This window comes from Chiloscyllium plagiosum, unplaced genomic scaffold, assembly GCF_037043375.1.
Source record: "Chiloscyllium plagiosum isolate Xiang-an unplaced genomic scaffold, Cpla_swu_hap1 HiC_scaffold_21, whole genome shotgun sequence".
In the NCBI taxonomy this organism is placed as follows: Eukaryota; Metazoa; Chordata; class Chondrichthyes; order Orectolobiformes; family Hemiscylliidae; genus Chiloscyllium; species Chiloscyllium plagiosum.
The window spans coordinates 3,918,431-3,944,998 of record NW_028270159.1 but is presented as its reverse complement, the minus strand read 5'-3'; the positions used below and the strand labels follow the sequence as shown (position 1 = coordinate 3,944,998).

Sequence of the window (26,568 nt, the reverse complement as noted above, 5' to 3'; positions counted from 1 at the left end):
CAGGTAAAGGGACGGCTGGAAAATGGGAAGCCGTCAGAAATGAGATAATGAGAATCCAGAGAAAGTATACTCCTGTCGGTGAAAGGGAAGGCTGGTAGGTATACGGAACGCTGGATGATTAAAGAAACTGAGGCTTTGGTTAAGAAAAAGAAGGAAGCATATGTAAGGTATAGACAGGATAGATTGAGTGAATCCTTAGAAGAGTATAAAGGAAGTAGGAGTATACTTAAGATGGAAATCAGGAGGGCAAAAAGGGGACATGAGATCGCTTTGGCAAATAGAATTAAGGAGAATCCAAAAGGTTTTTACAAATACGTTAAAGCCAAAAAGGTAACTAGGAAGAGAATAGGGCCTCTCAAAGATCAGCAAGGTGGCCTTTGTGTGGAGCCGCAGAAAATGGGGCAGATTTTGCATCAATATTTACTGTGGAAAAGGACATGGAAGATATAGACTGTAGGGAAATAGATGGTGACATCTTGCAAAATGTCCAGATTACAGAGGAGGAAGTGCTGGATCAGATGTACCCTAGAACTCTGTGGGAAGCTAGGGAAGTGATTGCTGGTCCTCTTGCTGAGATATTTGTATCATTGATAGTCACAGGTGAGGTGCCGGAAGACTGGAGGTTGGCAAACGTGGTGCCACTGTTTAAGAAGGGTGGTAAGGACAAGCCAGGGAACTATAGACCGGTGAGCCTGATGTCGGTGGTGGGCAAGTTGTTGGAGGGAATCCTGAGGGACAGGATGTACATGTATTTGGAAAGGCAAGGACTGATTAGGGATAGTCAACATGGCTTTATGCGTGGGAAATCATGTCTCACAAACTTGATTGAGTTTTTTTGAAGAAGTAACGAAGAAGATTGGTGAGGGCAGAGCAGTAGATGTGATCTATATGGACTTCAGTAAGGCGTTCGACAAGGTCCCCCATGGGAGACTGATTAGCAAGGTTAGATATCACAGAATACAGGGAGAACTAGCCATTTGGATACAGAACTGGCTCAAAGGTAGAAGACAGAGGGTGGTGGTGGATGGTTGTTTTTCAGACTGGAGGCCTGTGACCAGTGGAGTGCCACAAGGATCGGTTCAAAGTTTGTGAGAAGATTTGTAGCTCAGGTGCTCGTTGTTGTGGTTCTGTTCGCCGAGCTGGGAATTTGTGTTGCAGACGTTTCGTCCCCTGTCTAGGTGACATCCTCAGTGCTTGGGAGCCTCCTGTGAAGCGCTTCTGTGATCTTTCCTCTGGCATTTGTAGTGGTTTGTCCCTGCCGCTTCCGGTTGTCAGTTCCAGCTGTCCGCTGGCGTGGTCGGTATATTGGGTCCAGGTCGATGTGCTTATAAGCACCCAATATACCGACGACTGCAGCGGACAGCTGGAACTGACAATCGGAAGCAGCAGAGACAAACCACTATAAATGCCGGAGGAAAGATCACAGAAACGCTTCACAGGAGGCTCCCAAGCACTGAGGATGTCACCTAGACAGGGGACGAAACGTCTGCAACACAAATTCCCAGCTCGGCGAACAGAACCACAACAACAAGGATCGGTGCTGGGTCCTCTACGTTTTGTCATTTACATAAATGATTTGGATGCGAGCATAAGAGGTACAGTTAGTAAGTTTGCAGATGACCCCAAAATTGGAGGTGTAGTGGACAGCGAAGAGGGTTACCTCAGATTACAACAGGATCTGGACCAGATGGGCCAATGGGCTGAGAAGTGGCAGGTGGAGTTTAATTCAGATAAATGTGAGGTGCTGCATTTTGGGAAAGCAAATCTTAGCAGGACTTATACACTTAATGGTAAGGTCCTAGGGAGTGTTGCTGAACAAAGAGACCTTGAAGTGCAGGTTCATAGCTCATTGAAAGTGGAGTCGCAGGTAGATAGGATAGTGAAGAAGGCGTTTGGTATACTTTCCTTTATTGGTCAGAGTATTGAGTACCGGCGTTGGGAGGTCATGTTGCGGCTGTACAGGACATTGGTTAGGCCACTGTTGGAATATTGCATGCAATTCTGGTCTTCCTATCGGAAAGATGTTGTGAAACTTGAAAGGATTCAGAAAAGATTTACAAGGATGTTGCCAGGGTTAGAGAATTTGAGCTATAGGGGGAGGCTGAACAGGCTGGGGCTGTTTCCCCTGGAGCGTCAGAGGCTGAGGGGTGACCTTATGGAGGTTTACAAAATTATGAGGCGCATGGATAGGATAAATAGACAAAGTCTTTTCCCTGGGGTTGGGGAGTCCAGAACTAGAGGGCATAGGTTTAGGGTAAGAGGGGAAAGATATAAAAGAGACCTCAGGGGGAGCTTTTTCACACAGAGGGTGGTACGTGTATGGAATGAGCTGCCAGAGGAAGTGGAGGAGGCTGGTACAATTGCAACATTTAAAAGGCATTTGGATGGGTATATGAATAGGAAGGGTTTGGAGGGATATGGGCCAGGTGCTGGCAGGTGGGACTAGATTGGGTTGGGATATCTGGTTGGCATGGATGGGTTGGGCCGAAGGGTTTGTTTCTGTGCTGTACATCTCTATGACCCGAAGACTCCACGGTAGCAATAACAACAAAATGAGCTGTTATTTAACTGGTGGAAAATTGCAGCATGTTACCGTGCAGAGGGACCTGGGTGTCCATGGACATGAATTGCAAACAGTTGGTTTACAGGTGCAGTCGGCAATATCGAAGGCAAATGGAATATTGTCCTTCATTACCAGGACACTGGTGAGGCCACACCTGGAGTACTGTGTACAGTTTTGGTCTCCTTACTTTAGAAAGGATGGACTGGCACTGGAGGGGGTGCAGCGGAGGCTCACGAGGTTGATTCTGCAGTTGAGGGGGTTAACTTAAGAGGAGACCAAAACTACACTCACTGGAATTTAAAAGAGGGGGGTGAGGTCTTACAGAAACATATGAAATGACCAAGGGAATAGGTAAGAGAGAAGGGAACGCGTCGTTCTGTGATTGGTGGATACTTTCAGTGTACCTTCCTCCCAGGTGGGCCTGGCATTCCCTCCAATCCATCAACTCCAGCTCGACTCTAAAGGGAGGCTCTTTCCACTGGAGGGAGGGGGGGGGGGGGGGGGGGGGTGCGGGGGTGAAACAAGAACCAGGGGCCTTAGCCTCAAAAGAAGCGGAGGCAGGTTCAGGGCTGAGTTGAGGAGGAACCCCCTTCACCCAGAAGGTTGTGAACCTGTGAGATTCCTTGCCCAGTGAAGTTGGTGAAGCGACCTTGTTGAATGTTTTTAAGGCAGAGATAGATCGATTGTTTGAACAGGAAAGGAACTAAGGATCATGGTGAGAGGGCGGGTAAGCGGAGCTGAGGCCAGGAAAAGGTCAGCCATGATCTTATTGAATGGCAGAGCGGGCTCCAAGGGCCAGGGGGCCTACTCCTGCTCATAATTGTTATGTTGTTAAGCTCCTGTGGTGTAGTGTAGTGTCCCTACCTCAGAGCCAGGAGCCCTGGATTCAGGCCCCACCTGCATCAGAACATCTGCCACAACATCTCTAAACAGGCTGATTAGACAAAACAGCCAGCACTGGGCTCACTTCACACAAGATAGGAGACAGTAGCAGAGTCAGCACACACACACAGTCAGATACTGGCATGGCACAGTGGCTCAGTGGTTAGCATGGCTGCCTCACAGCGCCAGCAACCCAGGTTTGATCCCAACCTTCAATGACTGACTGTGTGGAGATTGCATATTCTCCCCGTGTCTGCGTGGGTTTCCTCCGGGTGCTCCGGTTTCCTCCCACAGTCCAAAGATGTGCAGGTTGGGTGAATTTGCCATGGGAAATGCAGGGTTATGGCGATAGGGTGGGCAGCTCTTCAGGGGATTGGTGTGGACTCAGTGGGCCCGTGACCTGCTTCCAGAAACTCTATAATTCCATACAGAATAATACTTCCAGGACAGCAAGGGATTAGATACAGGATACTGCTACCTGTACACACCTAGGGCATGGAGAGAGATGTTTAATCAGATTTCTCTTGTCTCTCCAGGAGTCTCCTATCCTGGGCTAGAAGAGGGGAAGAGGGTTGTCGTTAAAGCTTGACTACCATCAATAACACACTCTAGGTGAGACCCTCAATCAGTGAACAACAACTTCTGGAAGAAAGTAAGGTCAGCACTTACTCTGTTTCCCTTCTCACCCGGAAGCCCAGGGAGTCCATCAAATCCTCGGTCTCCCTGTCAAATGTTAAAGAAATGCAGTTTAATTTCAAATAATTTTCACAGTCAGTATAGCCAGCAACCCAGGGTGCGTGTGCATGTGTGTGTGTGTGTGTGCGTGTTTCTGTGTGTGTGTGTGTGCGTGTGAGCATGTATCTGTGTGCACGCATGTGTATGTGTGTACCTGTATATGTGTGTGCATGCGTATGAGTGCACGTGCACGCGGGTGTGTGTGTGCGTATGCGCGCAGGTGTATGTGTGTATGTCTGTCTGTGTGTGTGCTTACGCGCATGTGTGTATACATGTGTGTGTGCGTGTGTATGCATGTGTGTGTGAAAGTGCGTGTGCGTATGCGTGCATGTGTGTGCATGTGGGTGTGTGTCTGCGCATGTGTGTATAGCGTGTGTGTGTATGTATCAGTGTGTGTGCGTGTGTATGCATGTGAGTGTGTATGTGTGCATGTCTGTGTGTGTGCATGTGTATGTGCGTGTATGTGTTTGTTTGTGTGTATGTCTGTGTATGTGTGTCTGAGTGTGTATGTATGTGTGTGACTCTGTGTGTGCTTGTGTTTATGTGTGTGAGTGAGTGTGTGTGTCTGTGTGCCTGTGTGTTCGTGTGTGTGTGAGTCTGTGTATCTGTGTGCGTGTGTGCCTGTGTGAGTGTGTGTCTGTATGTGTGTAAGTGAGTGTATGAAATGTTTGTATGTGTCTGTTGTTTGTGTGCATTTGTGTGTGAGTGAGTGTGTGTATTTGTGTGCATGTGTTTGTATATGTGTGCGTGAATGTGTGTGTGTGAGCGTGTGTCTGCATGTGTGTGTGTGTGTGCCTGTTTGTGAGTGTGTCTGTGTGTGTGTGTCTGTGTTTATAAGTGATCATGCGTGTGTGCATGTGTCTGTGTGAGTGCGTGTGTATCTGTGTGAGAGTGTGTGTGTGAGAGTAAGTGTGTGTGCATGTCTGTGTGAGCACGCATCGGTATGTGTGAGTATGTGTGTGTGTGACTGTGTGTGTGTCTGTGTATTTCTGAGTGAGTAAGCGTGTGTAAGCATGAGTATCTGTGTGCATGTGTGTCTGTGTGTCTGTATGTGTGTGAGTGTGTGTGTCTGTATGTGTGTGAGTGTCTATGTGTGTGTATATGTGTCTGTGTGAGTGAATGTGTCTGCCTGTGTGTGTGTGAGTGAGTGTGTATGTGTGTGGATCTGTGTGTGTTTATGTGTATGTGTGTCTGTGTGTGTGCATGTGTCTGTATGTATAACTTTGTGCATGTGTAAGTGTGTGTGAGTGTATATGTGTATGAGTTTGTGTCTGTGTGTATGTGTGAGTGTGTGTATATGCGTGTCTGTGTGTCAGTGCATGTGTGTGCGTGGGTGCATGTGTATGTATGAGTGTCTGTGTATGTGTGAGTGTGCATCCGTGTGTGTATGTGTGCATGAGTGAGTGTGTGCATGTGTGTGACTGTGTGTGTGCGTGTGTGTATGTGTGAGTGCGTGTCATGTATGTGCGAGTGTGTGTGTCTGTGTCTGTTTGTATGTCTGTGTGTGCGTGTGTGTGTATATGTTTGTGCATCTGTCTATGTGAGACAGTGTGTGTCTGTCTGCATGTGTGTGTATGTGAGAGAGTGTGTGTGTCTGTGTGTGAGAGTGTGTGTGTCTGCGTGTGTGTTAGTATGTGTGTGTGTGTGAGTGCGCGTGTGTGTGCGTGTGTGTGAGTATGTGTGTGTTTGAGTGTGTGTAGAGTGTGTGAGTGTGTGTAGAGTGTGTGTGAGAGTGTGTGAGTGTGTGTGAGTGTGTGTGTGTGTGTGTGTGTGGAGTGTGTGTGAGTGTGTGTGTGAGTGTGTGTGTGTATGAGTTTGTGAGTATGTGTGAGTGTGTATATGCGTGTCTGTGTGTCAGTGCATGTGTGTGCGTGCGTGCATGTGTATGTATGAGTGAGTGTCTGTGCATGTGTGAGTGTGCATCCGTGTGTGTATGTGTGAATGAGTGAGTGTGTGCATGTGTGTGACTGTGTCTGTGCGTGCGTGTATGTGTGAGTGCGTGTCATGTATGTGTGAGTGTGTGTGTCTGTATGTCTGTGTGTGCGTGTGTGTATATGTTTGTGCATCTGTCTATGTGAGACAGTGTGTGTGTGTCTGCATGTGTGTGTGTATGTGAGAGAGTGTGTGTGCCTGTGTGTGTGTGTGTGTCTGTGTGTGTGTCAGTATGTGTGTGAGTGCGCGTGTGTGCGAGTGTGTGCGTTTGAGTGTGTGTAGAGTGTGTGAGTGTGTGTAGAGTGTGTGTGAGTGTGTGTGTGTGTGTGTGAGTGTGTGTGTGTGAGTGTGTGTGGAGTGTGTGTAGAGTGTGTGTGAGTGTGTGTGTGTGTGTGAGGGTGTGTGTAGAGTGTGTGTGAGTGTGTGTGTGTGTGTGGAGTGTGTGTGAGTGTGTGTGTGTGGAGTGTGTGTACAGTGTGTGTGAGTGTGTGTGGAGTGTGTGTAGAGTGTGTGTGAGTGAGTGTGTGTAGAGTGTGTGTGTGAGTGTGAGTGTGTGTGTGTGAAGAGTGTGTGTGTGTGGAGTGTGTGTAGAGTGTGTGTGAGTTTGTGTGTGTGTGTGAGTGTGTGTGGAGTGTGTGTAGAGTGTGTGTGTGTGTGAGTGTGTGTGGAGTGTGTGTAGAGTGTGTGTGAGTGTGTGTGTTTGAGTGTGTGTGTGTGAGTGTGAGTGTGTGTGTGTGAGTGTGTGTAGAGTGTGTGTGTGTGTGGAGTGTGTGTAGAGTGTGTGTGAGTGTGTGTGTGTGTGTGTGTGTGTGGAGTGTGTGTAGAGTGTGTGTGAGTGTGTGTGTGTTTGAGTGTGTGTGTGTGTGAGTGTGAGTGTGTGTGTGAGTGTGTGTAGAGTGTGTGTGTGTGTGGAGTGTGTGAGTGTGTGTGTGTGAGTGTGTGTGTGTGTGTGTGAGTGTGTGTGTGTGTGTTTGAGTGTGTGTATGCGTGCGTGCATATGTCTGTGCTTCAGTGGCTCCTCCCCTTCTGTGTGCACTCTGGGAGACACAGATTGATGTGCTGGTTACTACAGACCCCACTCCTTCCAACCGCTTAAAAACTTGGAAAACACAACCAAGAGGTTTGAATGACCAGGGGTGACAAGAAGGTTGTGTGTAAAGGGACAACCCCAGACACCCAGCGAATGGAAGGAACACATCGTGCTGCGATTGGTGGATAACTTCTGTACCTTCCTCCCAGGTGGGCCTGGCATTCCCCTCGATCCATCAGCTCCAGCTCGACCCTAAAACACAAAGAACACAGAAACAAAAATCATTTCATTGACTCTCACTGGGGTACAGCTCCCACATACACTGACTCTCACTGGGGTACAGCTCCCACACACACTGACTCTCACTGGGGTACAGCTCCCACACACACTGACTCTCACTGGGGTACGGCTCCCACACACACTGACTCTCACTGAGGTACAGTCCCACACACACTGACTCTCACTGGGGTACAGTCCCACACACACTGACTCTCACTGGGGTACAGTCCCACACACACTGACCCTCACTGGGGTACAGGATGTTATGGATTATTCCCCCTCTCCAACCTACCTGCCCAATTTTGCGTGGAGCCAGAGGACATTTCTTGCTGCCTATCAAACCAGCTCCCCCTATTTACTGAAGCGCTTGGTCCAATAACCGGTCATCATTTGAATTCCTCTGAAATTGATCCCGGTTTTCTCCAGGTGTCTTACTCCATTTGACATTCCCATCTGTTGTTCCTGAGGCAGGGGGTCCCTTGACCCACTAACCCAGACTCCTCATGAACTGCCATTCGGGCTGTGTCACTGAATACAACTTCAAGCCCTCTGGCTTTTCACCTTCAGGTATCACTTCCCCCTTTGAGAGAGTTCCTGTTGAGTCTGCTCCCACTGCCCTCTCAGGCAGCACTTCGCAGAACACGATAACTCACTGTGTCCAAAACATTCTCCTCCTCTCCCCCTCTGGCTTCTTTACTGTTTCCCTTCAATCTGTGTCCCTCTGCTCAATGACTCTCCTGCCACATGAACACTTCAGCCCGAAGTCTCACCCTGGGGTCTGTCTAGTGACCAGCATCTGTCCCCTCTGTGTACCTGTGAGATAATGGTCATATCCCTAAAATGCCCCATCTCGGGGCAGTTTGAGTGCTCCGTGTGCTCTTACCCTTCGGCCTGGTTTCCCTGTCGGACCGGGTGGGCCTTGTGCACCTCTTGGACCCTGTGAATGAGAATGAAACCATCAGTCCGTGTAACACCGGAGCAGGGTCTTCAAACAATCAGCATTCGGACTGTGACTGGCTGGGCTACTCTTTATTGCCCGTCCCTAGTCCCTTGTTGGGAGGGAATTCCAGGATTTTCACTCAGTGACCATGAAGGAACGGAGATATATTTCCGAGTCAGGATGGTGAGGGGCTCGGAGGGGAACCTGCAGGGGGTGGTGTTCCCATGTATCTGCTGCCCTTGTCCTTCTCAATGGAAATGGTCATGGGTTTGGAAGGTGCTGTCTGAGGATCTTTGATGAATTTCTACAGTGCATCTTGTAGATAGTACAGACTGCTGCTACTGAGCATCACAGTTGTACAGGAGTGGATGTTTGTGGATGTGGTGCCAATCAAGTGGACTGCTTTGTCCTGGATTGTGCCAAGCTTTCAGAGTGTTGGAGCTGCACCCATCTGGGGAGTATTCCATCACATTCCTGACTTGTGCCTTGGAGGTGGTAGACATGCTCTGGGGAGTCAGGAGGTGAGTTACACGCTGCAGTATTCCCAGCTTCTGACTTGTCCTTGTAGCCACTGTGTTCATGTGGTAAGTTCAGTTGCGTATCTGATCAATGATAAAGCCCAGGATGTTGATAATTGGAGATTCAGTGACGGTAACACCATTGAATATTAAGAGGCATTGGCAATGGTCTTTGCCTGGCATTTATGTGACATAAATGTTATTTGCCACTTGTCAGACCAAGCCCAGATCTTGTTACATTTGAATATGACTGCTTCAGTATCTGAGGAGTTGTGAATGGTGCTGAACACTCTGCCATCATTGGCAAATATCCCCACTTCTGACCTAATGATGGAAGGAAGGTCATTGATGAAGCAGCTGAAGATGGTTGGGCCTAGGGCACTACCCTGAGGAACTCCTGCAGAGATGTCCTGGAGCTGAGATGACTGACCTCCAACAACCACAACCATCTTCCTATCTGCCAGGTATGACTCCAACCAGCACAGAGTTTGCCCCCTGCTGCCCACTGACTCCACTTTTGCTCAGGCTCCTTGATGCCACACTTGGTCGAATGTGGTCTTGATGTGAAGAGCTGTCACTCTCCCCTTACCTCTGGAGTGGGGTGTCTCCTCAGTATTGACCATCTGACAGTGTGGCACTCCCTGCACTACATGTCCTTTTGAGATGGGACTTTGCTCTTTAATGTTTTGGCTCCAGGGTTATTCGTGATGTTTAATTCATTTTATTGTCAAATGGGGCCTGTGGTGGGTTCCCTGAAGGGGTCAGCAGGAATACCGAATGTGCTGGGTGGGAATGGAGCTCCCTGTACTGGGTCCATAAGTGTTTTGTCTCTCATAAGTGGCACTAGTTCTTGTTCTGGGATACACAGCAACTTTGAAAGGATTTTGCGAACTCGCTGCAGGACAGTCATAATTACAGCATTGGATAAGATGATGTCTTAGAGTCTCACCTGAGGCCCAATGTCTCCCATTTCACCTTTGATCCCGAGGTATCCAGGTGGTCCCTGTGGAAACAGAACAGACACTTACAGAAGCTCAGGCCAATACCAAGAACCCCACCCAGTTGTCCCTTCCCAAAAGCAGGCCCTTCCCACACACAGCTCCCCCTCGCAAACACAGTAGTTCTACCTAGGGTGAGCTGAACCACATGCCACCCCTGGCCTGGCTCCACCAAGGTGAATTCCACACATATTCCAGCCTCCAAATGCCTGCCCAGTCGCAGTCTCAATATCAGGCCCAGGCCTGTGCTCAGTTTTAGGGACAATCACAGGCCCAATCCAACTCTCAATCCTATGTCCAGTCCCAAATCCAGTTCCAGGCCCAATTCCAATCCTGGTTCCAGTCCTGCACCCAGTCCCAACCCCAGCCCCAATCCCAGGACCAGCCCCAATCCCAGGACCAGTCCCAGTCAAAATACCAGCCTCAGACCCAATCCCACTTCCACCCCAAGCCCAGCCCCAATCCTAAATTCATTCTCAGTCCCAACTCCAGTCATATTCCCAGGCTTAATCCCAGTCCCAGGCCAATTCCCAAACTCAGGCCCAATCCCAATCCTAGTCTCAGTGCCAGGCCCAGGTTTACATTCACTCACGGTTAGCAATGCTGTCAAGGCCAGAGCAGGGTAATTTGGCCCATCAAGCTTCTCCTCTGAGCTGTCATCCACCACTTACTGAATTGAATTCCTCAAAGGGAAAATGAGGAAGAATTCCAGAATGGTCTGTCCAAATCTTGATAACTCTTTGAATCATTCGGTTGTGGAACTCTTTTCTGGCTGGTATTCTCCCTAAACTGTACAAACCTTGAGCCATGGGTCAGTCTCAGTTCAGAGTTGATTTCAGGTTGTACAGTTGGGTCTTCAGCCAGAGGCTTCCCTGTGAGAGGCACCAATGGGCTCAGGCCATTTGAGACATCGAGGCTCCTATACCCTGAATCTATGTTCAAACTCAGTCAGACAGTGTGACAGGTAGATAACATTTGTGAAGGTGTAGACCACACTCTCTTCCCTCTCTTCACCAACCCTCTCTATCCTCTTCCTCCTGCCTCTCTCCTTCATTCCTGTCTTCCCTTGCTCTCCATTCCCATTCTTCCTGTTGCTCTTCCCTCCCTCATGTTTCCTCTTGCACTACCCTCCTCCTCTCGAATGTCCTTGTCCAGAGTCAGGTGGCAGTCACTCGGTGTGTGTGTGGTCTTGAAGCCTGAGGTCTGGGTCTTGTCACTCTCAGAGAAAGCAGTTTCCAAACGGTGAGAGTGTGTGCAACAGGGAAACTGGTAATGCAATAGATTCCACTTCCTCAGTAATCCAAAAGATCCCACTCTCACTTGTATTCCAATAGATCTCACTCACAAAGCTAATTCAACTGATCTCACTTACCTCCATCAGAATCCAACAGCTCTCTCTCCCCAGGAACACACTACCTTAACTCTCACAACCATCAGGAGTGAATCATCAAACCATTTGGTTTCTGAACTGAGTGACTTGCAACTTGGATTGTGCCATCAGGGAAGGAGAAAGAGGGGGACATGTGCTCAACCCTGAGCTCACAGCCACCCCACCCCACCCCACCCCACCCCACCCCACCCGCACTGCACCCGCACCCCACACCATAACCCCAAACCACACCCACCCCACCCCACCCCACTCCACCCGCACCCCACCCCACACCACGCACCCCAACCCATAACCCCAAACCACACCCACCCCACCCCACCCCACCCACCCCACCCCACCCCACCCGCACTGCACCCGCACCCCACACCATAACCCCAAACCACACCCACCCCACCCCACCCCACCCACCCCACCCCACCCCACCCGCACTGCACCCGCACCCCACACCATAACCCCAAACCACACCCACCCCACCCCACCCCACTCCACCCGCACCCCACCCCACACCACGCACCCCAACCCATAACCCCAAACCACACCCACCCCACCCCACCCACACCCCACCCCACCCCACCGCACCCACACCCCACCTGCACCCCACCCCACCCCACCCGCACCCCACCCACACCCCAACCCACCCACACCACACCCCACCCCACCCCACCCCACACCCACCCCACCCCACCCCACCCCACACCCACCCCACCACACCCACACCCCACCCCACCCCACCGCACCCACACCCACCCCACCCCACCCCACCCCACACCCACCCCACCCCACACCCACCCGCACCCCACCCACACCCCAACCCACCCACACCACACCCCACCCCACCCCACCCCACACCCACCCCACCCCACCCCACCCCACACCCACCCGCACCCCACCCACACCCCAACCCACCCACACCACACCCCACCCCACCCCACCCCACACCCACCCCACCCCACCCCACCCCACACCCACCCCAACCCACCCACACCACACCCCACCCCACCCCACCCCACACCCACCCCACCGCACCCACACCCCACCTGCACCCCACCCCACCCCACCCGCACCCCACCCACACCCCAACCCACCCACACCACACCCCACCCCACCCCACCCCACACCCACCCCACCCCACCTGCACCCCACCCCACCCCACCCCACCCCACACCCACCCCACCCCACCTGCACCCCACCCCACCCCACCGCACCCACACCCCACCTGCACCCCACCCCACCCCACCCGCACCCCACCCACACCCCAACCCACCCACACCACACCCCACCCCACCCCACCCCACACCCACCCCACCCCACCTGCACCCCACCCCACCCCACCCCACCCCACACCCACCCCACCCCACCTGCACCCCACCCCACCCCACTGCACCCACACCCCACCTGCACCCCACCCCACCCCACCCGCACCCCACCCACACCCCAACCCACCCACACCACACCCCACCCCACCCCACCCCACACCCACCCCACCCCACCTGCACCCCACCCCACCCCACCCCATGCCACAACCACCCCACCCCACCCCACACCCACCCCACCCCACCTGCACCCCACCCCACCCCACCCCACACCCACCCCACCCCACCTGCACCCCACCCCACCCCACCCCATGCCACAACCACCCCACCCCACCCCACCCACACCACACCCCACCCCACCCCACCCCACACCCACCCCACCCCACCTGCACCCCACCCCACCCCACCCCATGCCACAACCACCCCACCCCACCCACACCACACCCACCCCACCCCACCACCTCAACAGTGGAGCTGACCACCAGCAGTACGTACAATAGGGCCTGGTCTTCCAGTTAATCCCATTGGTCCAGTTGGTCCTCTCAATGCCAGCTGTAAAAACAATAGATTTTTATCAAAACAAGAAAATCCACAGGAGCAGCTTCATCACCCACTCCCAAAGACAGTGCCCACTCCCTCAGCACTGACCCTCCGACAGTGCGGCACTCCCTCAGCACTGACCCTCCAACAGTGCCCACTCCCTCAGCAATGACCCTCCGACAGTGCGGCACTCCCTCAGCACTGACCGTCCGACAGTGCCCACTCCCTCAGCAATGACCCTCCGACAGTGCCCACTCCCGCAGCACTGACCCTCCGACAATGTGGCACTCCCTCAGTACTGACCCTCCGACAGTGTGGCACTCCCTCAGTACTGACCCTCCGACAGTGCGGCACTCCGTCAGCACTGACCGTCCGACAGTGCGGCACTCCCTCAGCACTGACCCTCTGACAGTGCGGTACTCCCTCAGCACTGACCCGACGACAGTGTGGCACTCCCTCAGCACTGACCCTCTGACAGTGCGGCACTCCCTCAGCACTGACCCTCCGACAGTGCCCACTCCCTCAGCACTGACCCTCCGACAGTGTGGCACTCCCTCAGCACTGACCCTCCGACAGTGCGCACTCCCTCAGCACTGACCCTCCGACAGTGCGGCACTCCCTCAGCACTGACCCTCAGACAGTGCCCACTCCCTCAGCACTGACTCTCCGACAGCGCCCATTCCCTCAGCACTGACACTCCGACTGTGCAGCACTCCCTCAGCACTGACCGTCCGACAATGCGGCACTCTCTCAGCACTGACACTCCGACAGTGCCCACTCCCTCAGCACTGACCCTCCGACAGTGCAGCACTTCCTCAGCACTGACCTTCCGACAGTGCCCACTCCCTCAGCACTGACCCTCCGACAGTGCCCACTCCCTCAGCAATGACCCTCCAACAGTGCGGCACTCCCTCAGCACTGACCCTCCGACAGTGCCCACTCCCTTAGCACTGACCGTCCGACAATGCGGCATTCCCTCAGCACTGACCCTCTGACAGTGCGGCACTCCCTCAGCACTGACCCTACGACAGTGCGGCACTCCCTCAGTACTGACCCTCAGACAGTGCGGCACTCCCTCAGCACTGACCCTCTGACAGTGTGGCACTCCCTCAGTACTGACCCTCCGACAGTGCGGCACTCCCTCAGCACTGACCCTCCGACAGTGCCCACTCCCTCAGCACTGAGCCTCAGACAGTGCCCACTCCCTCAGCACTGACTCTCCGACAGCGCCCATTCCCTCAGCACTGACCCTCTGACAGTGCCTACTCCCTCAGCACTGACCCTCCGACAGTGCCCACTCCCTCAGCACTGAACCTCCGACAGTGCAGCACTCCCTCAGCACTGGCCCTCGGACAGTGCGGCACACCCTCAGCACTGACCCTCCGACAGTGTCCACTCCCTCAGCACTGACCCTCCGACAGTGCAGCACTCCCTCAGCACTGACCCTCGGACAGTGCGGCACTCCCTCAGCACTGACCCTCCGACAGTGTCCACTCCCTCAGCACTGACTCTCCGACAGTGCCCACTTCCTCAGCACTGACCCTCTGAGAGTGCCCACTCCCTCAGCAACTGACCCTCTGACAGTGCGGCACTCCCTCAGCACTGACCCTCCGACAGTGCGGCACTCCCTCAGCACTGACCCTCCGACAGTGCCCACTCCCTCAGCACTGACTCTCCGACAGTGCCCACTCCCTCAGTACTGACCCTCTGACAGTGCGGCACTCCCTCAGCACTGACCCTCGGACAGTGTCCACTCCCTCAGCACTGACTCTCCGACAGTGCCCACTCCCTCAGCACTGACCCTCCGACAGTGCCCACTCCCTCAGCACTGACCCTCAAACAGTGCCCACTCCCTCAGCACTGACCCTCTGACAGTGCGGCACTCCCTCAGCACTGACCCTCTGACAGTGCGGCACTCCCTCAGCACTGACCCTCCGACAATGCTGCACTCCCTCAGTGCTGACCCTCGCACAGTGCTGCACTCTCTCGGTGCTGACTCAGGAATGGGTTGGATTGTGTTCTCTGAGGGGCAATGTGTTTCTGACAAGGATGAGGTTTTGTCATGTAGGTGCAGCACCATATCTGGTCAGAGTCACTGCACCACTGTCTCCTGGTGGAATCCTCAGTCCTGTGATATCTGAGCTCTGAATGGAGGGAAGGAGTGGGTCCTACCCGGATGGTCACTCTCCAAGCCCATGCTTCCTGCCTGCTGTATGGGCAGGGTCTCAGGCTCCATGCTGGTACTCACCCTGGCCTGCTGTAATATTGCCTGGGCTTGAGCTTCCTGAGCAGACAGCATCGGTCCCTTCTCTCCCGCACTGCCACCACCCGTGAACCGGAACTGCAGGAAGAAAGATTCAGCACTGAGTGTCTTACAGAAAACACACAAAGATTCATTTCCCCAGTGAGCAGTCTTGCTGCTAACATCTTGTAACCAACCAGACCCTGTCTGTCAAGGCTCAGTCAATATGTGTAGAGACAGGGTAGAGGAAGCTTTACTCTCTACCTCACCCTGCCTCCCTTGTCCTGGGAGTGTTTGATGGTGACAGTGTAGAGAGAGCTTTACTTTCAGTTTATTTCACATTAAAAGAGTAAACATCAAAACATAGAAAACAGGAGCTGGAGGAGGCCCTTTGGCCCGTCGAGCCTGTCCCACCATTCAATATGATCATGGCTGATCATGTGATCTCGGTACCCCACTCCTGCTTTCTCTCCAAACCCCTTGATCCCTTTAGCCACAAGGGCCACGTCCAGCTCCCTCTTGAATCTATCTAATGAACTGGCCCCAACAGCTTCCTGTTGGAGAGAATTCCACAGGTTCACAACTCTGAGTGAAGAAATTCTTCCTCATCTCTGTACTGAATGGCTTACCCCGTATTCTTAAACTGTGACCCCTAGTTCTGGACTTCTCCAACATTGGGAACATTTTTCCTGCATCTAGCCTGTCTCCAGCATTCTCCCCACCACCCATGTCAGGCTCAGCGGCCTCTAATTCCCCATTTTCTCTCTCCCTCTATTTTTAAAAAGTGAGTTACATTAGCTATCCCAAAGTCAGCTGGAACTCTTCTAGATTCTATAGAATGCTGGAAAATGACCATCAATGCATCCAGTATTTCTAGGACCACTTCCTTAAGTACTGTGGGATGCAGAGCATCAGGCCCTGGGGACATATCAGGTTTTAATCCCATCAATTTCCCTAATACCAGTTCCTAACTAATATGGATTTCCTTCAGTTCCTCCTTCATGCTTGACCTTCTGTCCCCTAGCATTTCCAGAACATTATTTGTTTCCACCTTAGTGAAGACAGATCCTAAGTATTTGTTGAACTGGTCTGCCATCTCTTTGTGGTCCATTATGAGTTCACTTGAATCGAACTGTAAGGGAGCCTCATTTGTTTTCACCAGTCTTTTTCTCTTTTCATATCTATAGAAGTTTTTGCAGTCAGTTTTAATGTTTTCTGCAAGCTTACTCTCTTTTGTCCCCTTCCGAATTAAAGCTTTTGACCTCCTCTGGTGAGTTTTAAATTTCTCCCCAAAGCCAGTGTATATGCCTTGTTAGCTATTGGGGATCCACCTTCCCTGGTTCCCTGCCAGACAGGGATGTACAATTGTTGAAGTTTCTCTATTTGTTCTTTAAATGTCTGCCATTGCCTAGCCACCATTAACTCCTTAAGGAGAGAGAGCTTTACCCTGCATCTAACCTTGTCATGGGAGTGTTTGATGGGAAAGTGTCGAGGGAACTTTATTCTGTATCTAACCCTGTGCTATGCCTTCCTGTTGAAATAATTCCAGATGCCAATATCCTGTCACCAAGTCACCCGTTATTTACACAGGGACAGCCCTCAGTGTTAGAATCTTTGATGCTCCCCTTTTCATCTTTCAGCCAGGGATCCCTATTGGACCAGATTAACAGCCCAAATCAGGGAACTCATATTCTCTGAGGTCCACCTGGGTGACCTTGTTACAATCAGTACATGCCTCTCCCTCTGAGTTCATGTGGCCGTAGGTCAGTGTTTTTCCTTGGAGAGGCTCCTGGGGCATTTCAATAGCAGGTCAGCTTCCCCGGGCTCGGGCAGCGTGTAACACACAACAGCTCACCATCTCCTGTGCAAGGAAAACCTTGGTTGCATTTCACTCCATTCCTCGGGCAGCAAAGGCATTGAGGCAGTTACAGCCACCATGTTCATCTCGGATTCGGAGGTGTGATCAAACCTTGACAGAAAAGGTCATGCCCCAGATGCCCCAGGTTCCGGCACCCTCTCCTTTATTCCAAGAGGTACAGTGTGCTTTCCTCCCGCAGTGTTTGCAAATTTGTGGCTTTCATTTGGTCCACACGCTTGTTCAGGACTTTCATACTGACCCTAACTTTATATCTCAATGCTCCTGACCTTGCAATGACCAGGCCTCTTACCCAAGCAGGGCCGTTTCCATGATTCTTCCACCGTCATCTCCTGTACCAAATTGTCTTTTTCGTTTGGCAGAGCTTTGGGTCCAACATTGGTGTTCCTGATGCCATTTCACCCTCCCCCCAAGGTTCAAGAGCATCAGGCTTAACCTGCTGGGGAGTCTTTTACCCATTAACAATGCTGTTAGTGCTATCCCTGCATATCGGGTGGTCCCAGAATCAAGTAGTTTGGTATCTCGCAAGGTTCTAGGCTGTTTCTTCAAGCCAGCCGTCAGAATTTGGACTGCTCTTTCTGCCGGCCACTGGACAATGGGTGGTACGGAGCTGTCCTTAGCTGTTGAATCTCATTTGACTTTAGGAAATATCTAAATTCCCTGCTGGTAAATGATGGCTTGGAATCTGTGACCGACGCTTCCAGGATGCTGCACATTGGAAAAGATGCACTCAATTTTTCTAACATATCAGGCATGAAAACCAGGGCACCTTTGATCACCTTCACTTTACCTTACAACGTTGTCATCTGGTCTTGTGAGCTCTGCAGCCCAAGTAGATCAGTTGGGATGCCTGGAACACATTGTTTTTCCTTTTCAGATGTACACCCACCTGGGATAAATTCCTAAGGACTATGTCCAAGTGCTCTAAGTGCTCTTTATTGGTTTTCCCTGTTATTAGCACATCATCTAACTAAATGGTGATCTGGTGTAAACCTTGTAAAAACCTTCGCCATTGTCCACTGACAAATTGCCCAGGCTGGCCATACCCCAAATGGCAGTCTCATTTCTTGATATAAACCCTTATGGATATTCATTGTAGCACACTTCAGGGAATCCTCATTTCATCGCAATTGCAAGTACACATGGCTCATGTCCAGCTTCATGAAGGGCAGCCCCCCCCCAACGCCTCCACGCCAGCATTGTGTCGGGGTCCTGTCTGCGAGGGATTGACTATTTATCCAGTTTCAAACATCCAGTTATCGTTTGTTTAAAATCCCCAGAAAGGTGAACCAACCCGTCAGGCTTCACAGTCAGTACGCCCGGTGTTGCCCAATCCACAGCCAGGATTGGTTTGATGGTTCCTTCCCTTTCCAGCCTCCTGATTTCTGCCTCTACTTTTGCCCCTATTACAAATGGCACTGGGCGGGCCTTGCAGAATCATGGAATTGCTTCCTGGTCAATATGCAAGGTGCCCTTGGCTACTTTCATGGTCTCAAGACATTTCTGAAAAACCTCTGGATATTTAATTAGGACTTTACTCAGGTAGCTATTTTCTAATTGAAAAAGGTTAAGCCAATCAAGGTGAATCTTCCTCAACAATTTTCCGCATCAAGCTTTGGCCTGAACCTTTTATTCGAATCTGTGCTGACTGGCTCAGCTGCTTCTCGTAAAAAACTGGAACCGAAGTTATTCCCCTAATCTGGAAGGTTTCCCAGTGTAGGTTCACAGCCTAACCAAGGGTTAGAGTTCAGAGTGAGTCAAGACTGGTTTTGTGATCACTGAAACGGTTAGGTTGGTATCGACCTCCAGCACAACCAGGTGAGCATTTAACCAAATGTTTATTTTGATTAGTTCTGATTTGGAAGTTGCTGAACATTTTAAATGTTCCAAACCAGATACAGGTGGACTTTCCCAGGTGTGAACTGGATCATAGAACCCCTACAGTGGGGAAGCAGGCCATTCAGCCCCTCTAGTCCACACTAACCTTCTGAAGAGCATCCCGCCCAGATCCAATCCTCTCCTATTTGCCTAACCCCATATCTCCCCATGGTTAACCCACCTAGCCTGCACATCCCTGAACACTACGGGCAATTTAGCATGGCCGATTCACCCTGACCTGTGCATCTTTGGACTGTGGGAGGAAACTGGAGCACCCGGAGGAAACCCACGCAGACACGGGGAGAATGTGCAAACTCCACACAGTCCCCCGAGGCTGGAATTGAACCCGGGTCCCTGGCACCGAGCCACAGTGCCGCCCCATTTTCCTGGATACCAGTATATAAGCTCTCTTACACCATTTAGGCCTAGTAAGACTCTTTTGCTGTCATGAGTCCACATACCAACAACAACTACAATGGGTCGCTGGCCTGGATCCTGAAGAAAACTTTACCCGTTTGGCTGAGGCTTGGCTTTGTTTTGGAGTTTTGCTGTGGGCTGGCCTAGAGTCCATCTATTCAGGATATATCCTGCATGAGGCTATGCAGGTGGCATTCCCCCAAGCTCAGTGGGACTGGCGAGGGTGTCCACTTCCATTGGAATACCCCAACACTCAGATGCTTCACTTGCTGCATTTTCCAATGACAAAGCCAGTTTGAAGTCCAGTTGAGCTTCAGCTAATAGGCTTTTTTTGCACGGTTACATCATTAATTCCACATTCCAAATAGTCTCTCAGCATCTCATTGAGGGTTGAATCAAAATCTCATGCTTCTGCCAGTCATCCTAATTTAGTCAAAATCCAATACAGATTCCCACGGTTCTTCAACTGCCAAGTAAAATCAATAAGGTCTCCGGATTTCAGGACACTTGGGGTCATAATATTCCTTAATGAAATCTGTCACCTCTTGAAAGGTTGTAGTATAGAACATAGAACATAGAACATAGAAGAATACAGCGCAGTACAGGCCCTTTGGCCCTCGATGTTGCGCCGATCCAAGCCCACCTAACCTATACTAACCCACTATCCTCCATATACCTATCCAATGCCCGCTTAAATGCCCATAAAGAGGGAGAGTCCACCACTGCTAGTGGCAGGGCATTCCATGAACTTACGACTCGCTGAGTGAAGAACCTACCCCTAACTTCAGTCCTATATCTACCCCCCCCTTAATTTAAAGCTATGCCCCCTTGTAATACCCGACTCCATACGCGGGAAAAGGTTCACACTGTCAACCCTATCTAACCCCCTAATCATCTTGTACACCTCAATCAAGTCACCCCTAAACCTTCTTTTCTCTAATGAAAACAGCCCCAAGTGTCTCAGTCTTTCCTCATACGATCTTCCTTCCATACCAGGCAACATCCTGGTAAACCTCCTCTGCACCCGTTCCAGTGCCTCCACATCCTTCCTATAGTATGGCGACCAAAACTGCACACAATATTCCAGATGCGGCCGCACCAGAGTCTTATACAACTGCATCATGACCTCAGGACTCCGGAACTCAATTCCTCTACCAATAAAAGCCAGTACGCCATATGCCTTCCTCACCGCACTATTTACCTGGGTGGCAACTTTCAGAGATCTGTGTACATGGACACCAAGATCCCTCTGCTCATCCACACTACCAAGTATCCGACCATTAGCCCAGTACCCCATCTTTTTGTTATTCTTCCCAAAGTGAATCACCTCACACTTAGCTACATTGAATTCCATTTGCCACCTTTCTGCCCAGCTCTGCAACTTCTCTATATCCTGCTGTAACCTGCCACATCCTTCCTCACTGTCAACAACTCCTCCGACTGGTGCCTCAGAGAAAGTCGGGGTCCTAATAACCAAAACAGCTGCAGCTCCACAGGCAGTCAGGAGAATGACTTGTTGCTTTTCATCTGCCAAAATGTCATTTGCCGGGAACAATCAAGTGTTCTTTCCACATATGGCAGGGGTGAACGAGTCATGCTTCCCAAACAAGAGCATGATGTATGAAAATATTTACCTCCAACTCAAAGACTACTGTTGGGAGTGGGTTTCTTCACCCAAAAGCTTTATTCTCGACCCCACTGATATAACTCCATAAAGGCCGTCACCAAATCATCCTTTATTTACACAGGATCAGTCCTTGACTTTAGCATTGCTTCTTCAGAGTCAGCTCACAGCCAGGGCTCCCTGACTGGACCAGGTTAACACCTCCAATCAGGAAACTCGAAGTCTATGATGTCCACCTGGCTGCCCTTGTGACAGTCACTACATTGGGGTGGCACGGTGGCTCAGTGGTTAGCACTGCTGCCTCACAGCACCAGGGACCCGGGTTCAATTCCCACCTCGGGCAACTGTCTGTGTGGAGTTTGCACATTCTCCCCGTGTCTGCGTGGGTTTCCTCCGGATGCTCCAGTTTCCTCCCGCAGTCCAAAGATGTGCAGGTCAGGTGAACTGGCCATGCTAAATTGCCCATAGTGTTAGGTGCGGGAGAATGGGTCTGGGTGGGTTGCTCTTGAGAGGGTCAGTGTGGACTTGTTGGGCTGAAGGGCCTGCTTCCACACCGTAGGGAATCTCATCTAATCTAATCCCTCTCCCTCTGAGTCTGAGGACAGAGGTCGGCCATTTCTCTTAGAGAGCCTCCTGGGGTGTTTTATCACCAGGACAGGTCCCTCTCACTCGACAATGGAACGTTTGAGTGGGAGTGTTTGATGGGGACAATGTCGAGGTAGTTTGACTATGTACCTAACCGTGTGCTGGCCCAGTACTGGGAGTGTTTGATGGGGACAGTGTCAAAAGCACTTAAACTTCAGTTTAGAAGCGTCGAGGTAGCTTCAGTCTGACCGTGGGGCTCCAGGGGGATGGGTTACTGAGTTGTCCAGTCTATCAGTATCTGAGAGTGAGGTTCTGACAGACTGTGATCTGAGTGTTGCAGGAATACTCACCGGCAGCATGAGCATGGTCCCTGGAGGTCCCGGTAAGCCATCAGCCCCAGGCAGCCCAGATCGTCCACGGGGTCCCTGGTTGGAGGACGAAACAGAAAATCACAATGTATAATCTTGAGAAACCATGGACAGACCCCTGAAAGGGGGGAACAGCAGGTTCAAGGTGGGGATGGAATGGGTGGTGGGGTATCAGGATAAGAGCTGGAGGAGGCCATTCACTCCTTCGTTCCTGTTCTACCATTCAATGGTAGATCTGAACACTAGCTCCACATGATTACTAGCTCCCCAACTCCTTAATGCCCTCGACCTAAAACTTGCAGCAACCTCTGGGGGTAAGCTTGCTCAGTGACGGGGGAGGAGTGTGCTGTTGGTGAGAGTTCAGGGAGAGGAGGGAAGAGACAGGGTTTAGAGGTGGGAGTGGCTCTGGGATTGGCAAGCGGAAAGGGATTTCAGGGAGTGTGTGTGAAATTAGGCTGCAGCTGCTATAACAGGATTTGCCACCAGGTGGCAGTAAGAGACCACAATGGAGTTGGTTTCACAGCGACAGGGTTGAACATTTAAACATGAAAATAAAATGTGTTTTGTCCTGTCCCTGTTACTGGTTTTTAAAATAGTACTGCAGAATTTGCCAAGTGCAAAAAGCCAACATTTTCTCCTAATCCAAAAAGAATCTGGAGTTTTAAGTTCTTCAGAATCTGACAATTGTGTTTGCGGTTTAGGAATTAAGAAACACACCCTCACTGTTTGGTGAAGGGGCTGCAATTCCCCAAACAATGTGAGGGCTGTGAGGGGGCAGGGGAATTCCGGGATACTTTATGTTCTTTGTAGTTTCTCAGGGAATGGCAGAAATGGGAGAGGGAATAGGTGAGAGAGGCAGATCCAAACTATTCTTGGACAAGGTAGAAGTTCCAGAGTATGATGGGCAATGTCAATCCAGTGTCAGAGAATTACACACTGTACAGTGCCAGTGTACAGCAGGCCATGCACTGCCAGAGTATGGGACACTGTACAGTGCCAGTGTACAGCAGGCCATGCACTGCCAGTGTATGGACACTGTACAGTGCCAGTGTACAGCAGGCCATGCACTGCCAGTGTATGGGACACTGTACAGTGCCAGTGTACAGCAGGCCACGCACTGCCACTGTATTGGGACACTGTACAGTGCCAGTGTACAGCAGGCCATGCACTGCCAGTGTATGGGACACTGTACAGTGCCAGTGTACAGCAGGCCATGCACTGCCAGTGTATGGACACTGTACAGTGCCAGTGTACAGCAGGCCATGTACTGCCAGTGTATGGACACTGTACAGTGCCAGTGTACAGCAGGCCATGCACTGCCAGTGTATGGACACTGTATAATGCCAGTGTACAGCAGGCCATGCACTGCCAGAGTATGGGACACTGTACAATGCCAGTGTACAGCAGGCCATGCACTGCCACTGTATTGGGACACTGTACAGTGCCAGTGTACAGCAGGCCATGCACTGCCAGTGTATGGACACTGTATAATGCCAGTGTACAGCAGGCCATGCACTGCCAGTGTATGGACACTGTATAATGCCAGTGTACAGCAGGCCATGCACTGCCAGAGTATGGGACACTGTACAATGCCAGTGTACAGCAGGCCATGCACTGCCACTGTATTGGGACACTGTACAGTGCCAGTGTACAGCAGGCCATGCACTGCCACTGTATTGGGACACTGTATAATGCCAGTGTACAGCAGGCCATGCACTGCCACTGTATTGGGACACTGTACAATGCCAGTGTACAGCAGGCCATGCACTGCCACTGTATTGGGACACTGTATAATGCCAGTGTACAGCAGGCCATGCACTGCCAGAGTATGGGACACTGTACAGTGCCAGTGTACAGCAGGCCATGCACTGCCAGTGTATGGACACTGTATAATGCCAGTGTACAGCAGGCCATGCACTGCCAGAGTATGGGACACTGTACAATGCCAGTGTACAGCAGGCCATGCACTGCCAGTGTATGGGACACTGTACAGTGCCAGTGTACAGCAGGCCATGCACTGCCAGTGTATTGGGACACTGTACAATGCCAGTGTACAGCAGGCCATGCACTGCCAGTGTATGGGACACTGTACAATGCCAGTGTACAGCAGGCCATGCACTGCCAGTGTATGGGACACTGTACAGTGCCAGTGTACAGCAGGCCATGCACTGCCAGTGTATGGGACACTGTACAGTGCCAGTGCATAATACACTACACTGTGCCAGAGCAAATGAACCTTTCAATTTGGGGTTGGTGAGATGAGGTCACATCGAGCTGATTAGACCCTCACACCCTGCCATCCTTCCCAATGTCCTCCCACAGCCTCTCCATCCCCTCACTGCCACCTCCCCACACTGGATTCCCTCTCCCCACACAGCCATCCCCTGAGATCACCCCTCCCCCAGTGGAGGGTTTTATTTGGGGGTGGGGAGTGTGTAGGGGGTGGGACAGGGTACAGGATGTTGTCAAACTGCTCTGAGTTTCCTTTCCAATCTCTGGGCAGTTTTCAGAGGCTGGAAATTTTCCCTGAATCTTTCATCTTTGATCCCAGTCAGAACAAGCTGCAACTCGCAATCAGTTTAATGACTTGCGGAGTTTTGGAAGGAATCCCACGGATTAATAGCCGTCTTCCCAGCGGCAAATGTACATCATCAAACAGGCTCACTCACCCTCAGCCCTGGATCACCGACTGGACCTGGAGGTCCTGGGGGTCCAGTGCGCCCAGGACTGCCCTGGAGAGAGTCACAAAAAGTCACATCACAGACTTGGAACACCAGTTAGACACCAGTTAGACAGGTCAAAATAATACCACACCATTCTTAACCAGAGGACAACTTTAACATTCTCATTCAAAGATTCAAATTCTGCATATGTAAGCAATTGAAAAAGAATCTACATTTAAATCCATTCAGAAACTCAGAGAAAACAACCCAAAAGTGTCCTCAGGGTTTCACAACATGTGACTCACAGATGGTCCTTCTCTTCCTGGGGGCCCTTCAATCAGCATTCCCTAGAACAAAGGAAAAACACATAATCACTATCCAACTGAACACTAGATTAGCCGACACATAGACAGTCAATATGGAGCAGGATAACTGGGGAAAGTAAGACACAGAGAGAGAGAGAGAGAGAGTTTCACAATCACAACAGACAGACACACTTGCTAATCCAGCTCCCTCACACTGTCCCTCAGTAACCCCTCTCCCCCAGCACCCTGTGTTACTGACTGTATCCCTACTGATGTTAACCCAGCTCCCTCACACTGTCACTCAGTAACCCCTCTCCCCCCCAGCGCCCTGTGTTACTCACTGTATCCCTACTGATGTTAATCCAGCTCCCTCACGCTGTCACTCAGTAACCCCTCACCCCCCCCAGCGCGCTGTGTTACTGACTGTATCCCTACTGATGTTAACCCAGCTCCCTCACACTGTCACTCAGTAACCCCTCTCCCCCCCAGCGCCCTGTGTTACTGACTGTATCCCTACTGATGTTAATCCAGCTCCCTCACACTGTCACTCAGTAACCCCTCTCCCCCAGCGCCCTGTGTTACTGACTGTATCCCTACTGATGTTAATCCAGCTCCCTCACACTGTCACTCAGTAACTCCTCTCCTCCCCAGCGCGCTGTGTTACTGACTGTATCTCTACTGATGTTAACCCAGCTCCCTCACACTGTCCCTCAGTAACCCCTCTCCCCCCCAGCGCCCTGTGTTACTGAATGTATCTCTACTGATGTTAATCCAGCTCCCTCACACTGTCACTCAGTAACCCCTCTCCCCCCCAGCGCCCTGTGTTACTGACTGTATCTCTACTGATGTTAATCCAGCTCCCTCACACTGTCACTCAGTAACCCCTCTCCCCCAGTGCCCTGTGTTACTGACTGTATCCCTACTGATGTTAATCCAGCTCCCTCACACTGTCACTCAGTAACCCCTCTCCCCCAGTGCCCTGTGTTACTGACTGTATCCCTACTGATGTTAATCCAGCTCCCTCACACTGTCACTCAGTAACCCCTCTCCCCCAGCGCCCTGTGTTACTGACTGTATCCCTACAGATGTTAATCCAGCTCCCTCACACTGTCACTCAGTAACCCCTCTCCCCCCCAGTGCCCTGTGTTACTGACTGTATCTCTACTGATGTTAATCCAGCTCCCTCACACTGTCACTCAGTAACCCCTCTCCCCCAGCGCCCTGTGTTACTGACTGTATCCCTACTGATGTTAACCCAGCTCCCTCACACTGTCACTCAGTAACCCCTCTCCCCGTCCCAGGGCCCTGTGTTACTGACTGTATCTCTACTGATGTTAATCCAGCTCCCTCACACTGTCACTCAGTAACCCCTCTCCCCCCCAGCGCCCTGTGTTACTGACTGTATCCCTACTGATGTTAATCCAGCTCCCTCACACTGTCACTCAGTAACCCCTCTCCCCCCCAGCGCCCTGTGTTACTGACTGTATCCC

The 26,568-nt window shown here is 51.5% G+C and overlaps 1 protein-coding gene across 2 annotated transcripts in view; it reads right to left on the bottom strand.

Moving 5' to 3' along the window:
• The window catches only part of col5a1 (procollagen, type V, alpha 1), a 653,133-nt gene that overhangs the window by 258,618 nt on the left and 367,947 nt on the right, over window positions 1-26,568 (bottom strand). For both annotated transcript variants that reach the window (XM_087998144.1, XM_087998143.1), the window contains exons 10-18: window positions 25,079-25,120; window positions 24,780-24,842; window positions 22,093-22,167; window positions 15,369-15,461; window positions 13,076-13,132; window positions 9,829-9,882; window positions 8,305-8,358; window positions 7,341-7,394; window positions 4,115-4,168 (exon numbers count right to left, since the gene is read on the bottom strand). In XM_087998144.1, the coding sequence (XP_087854270.1) occupies window positions 4,115-4,168; window positions 7,341-7,394; window positions 8,305-8,358; window positions 9,829-9,882; window positions 13,076-13,132; window positions 15,369-15,461; window positions 22,093-22,167; window positions 24,780-24,842; window positions 25,079-25,120 (546 nt within the window). The remainder of the gene's footprint in view (window positions 1-4,114; window positions 4,169-7,340; window positions 7,395-8,304; window positions 8,359-9,828; window positions 9,883-13,075; window positions 13,133-15,368; window positions 15,462-22,092; window positions 22,168-24,779; window positions 24,843-25,078; window positions 25,121-26,568) is intronic.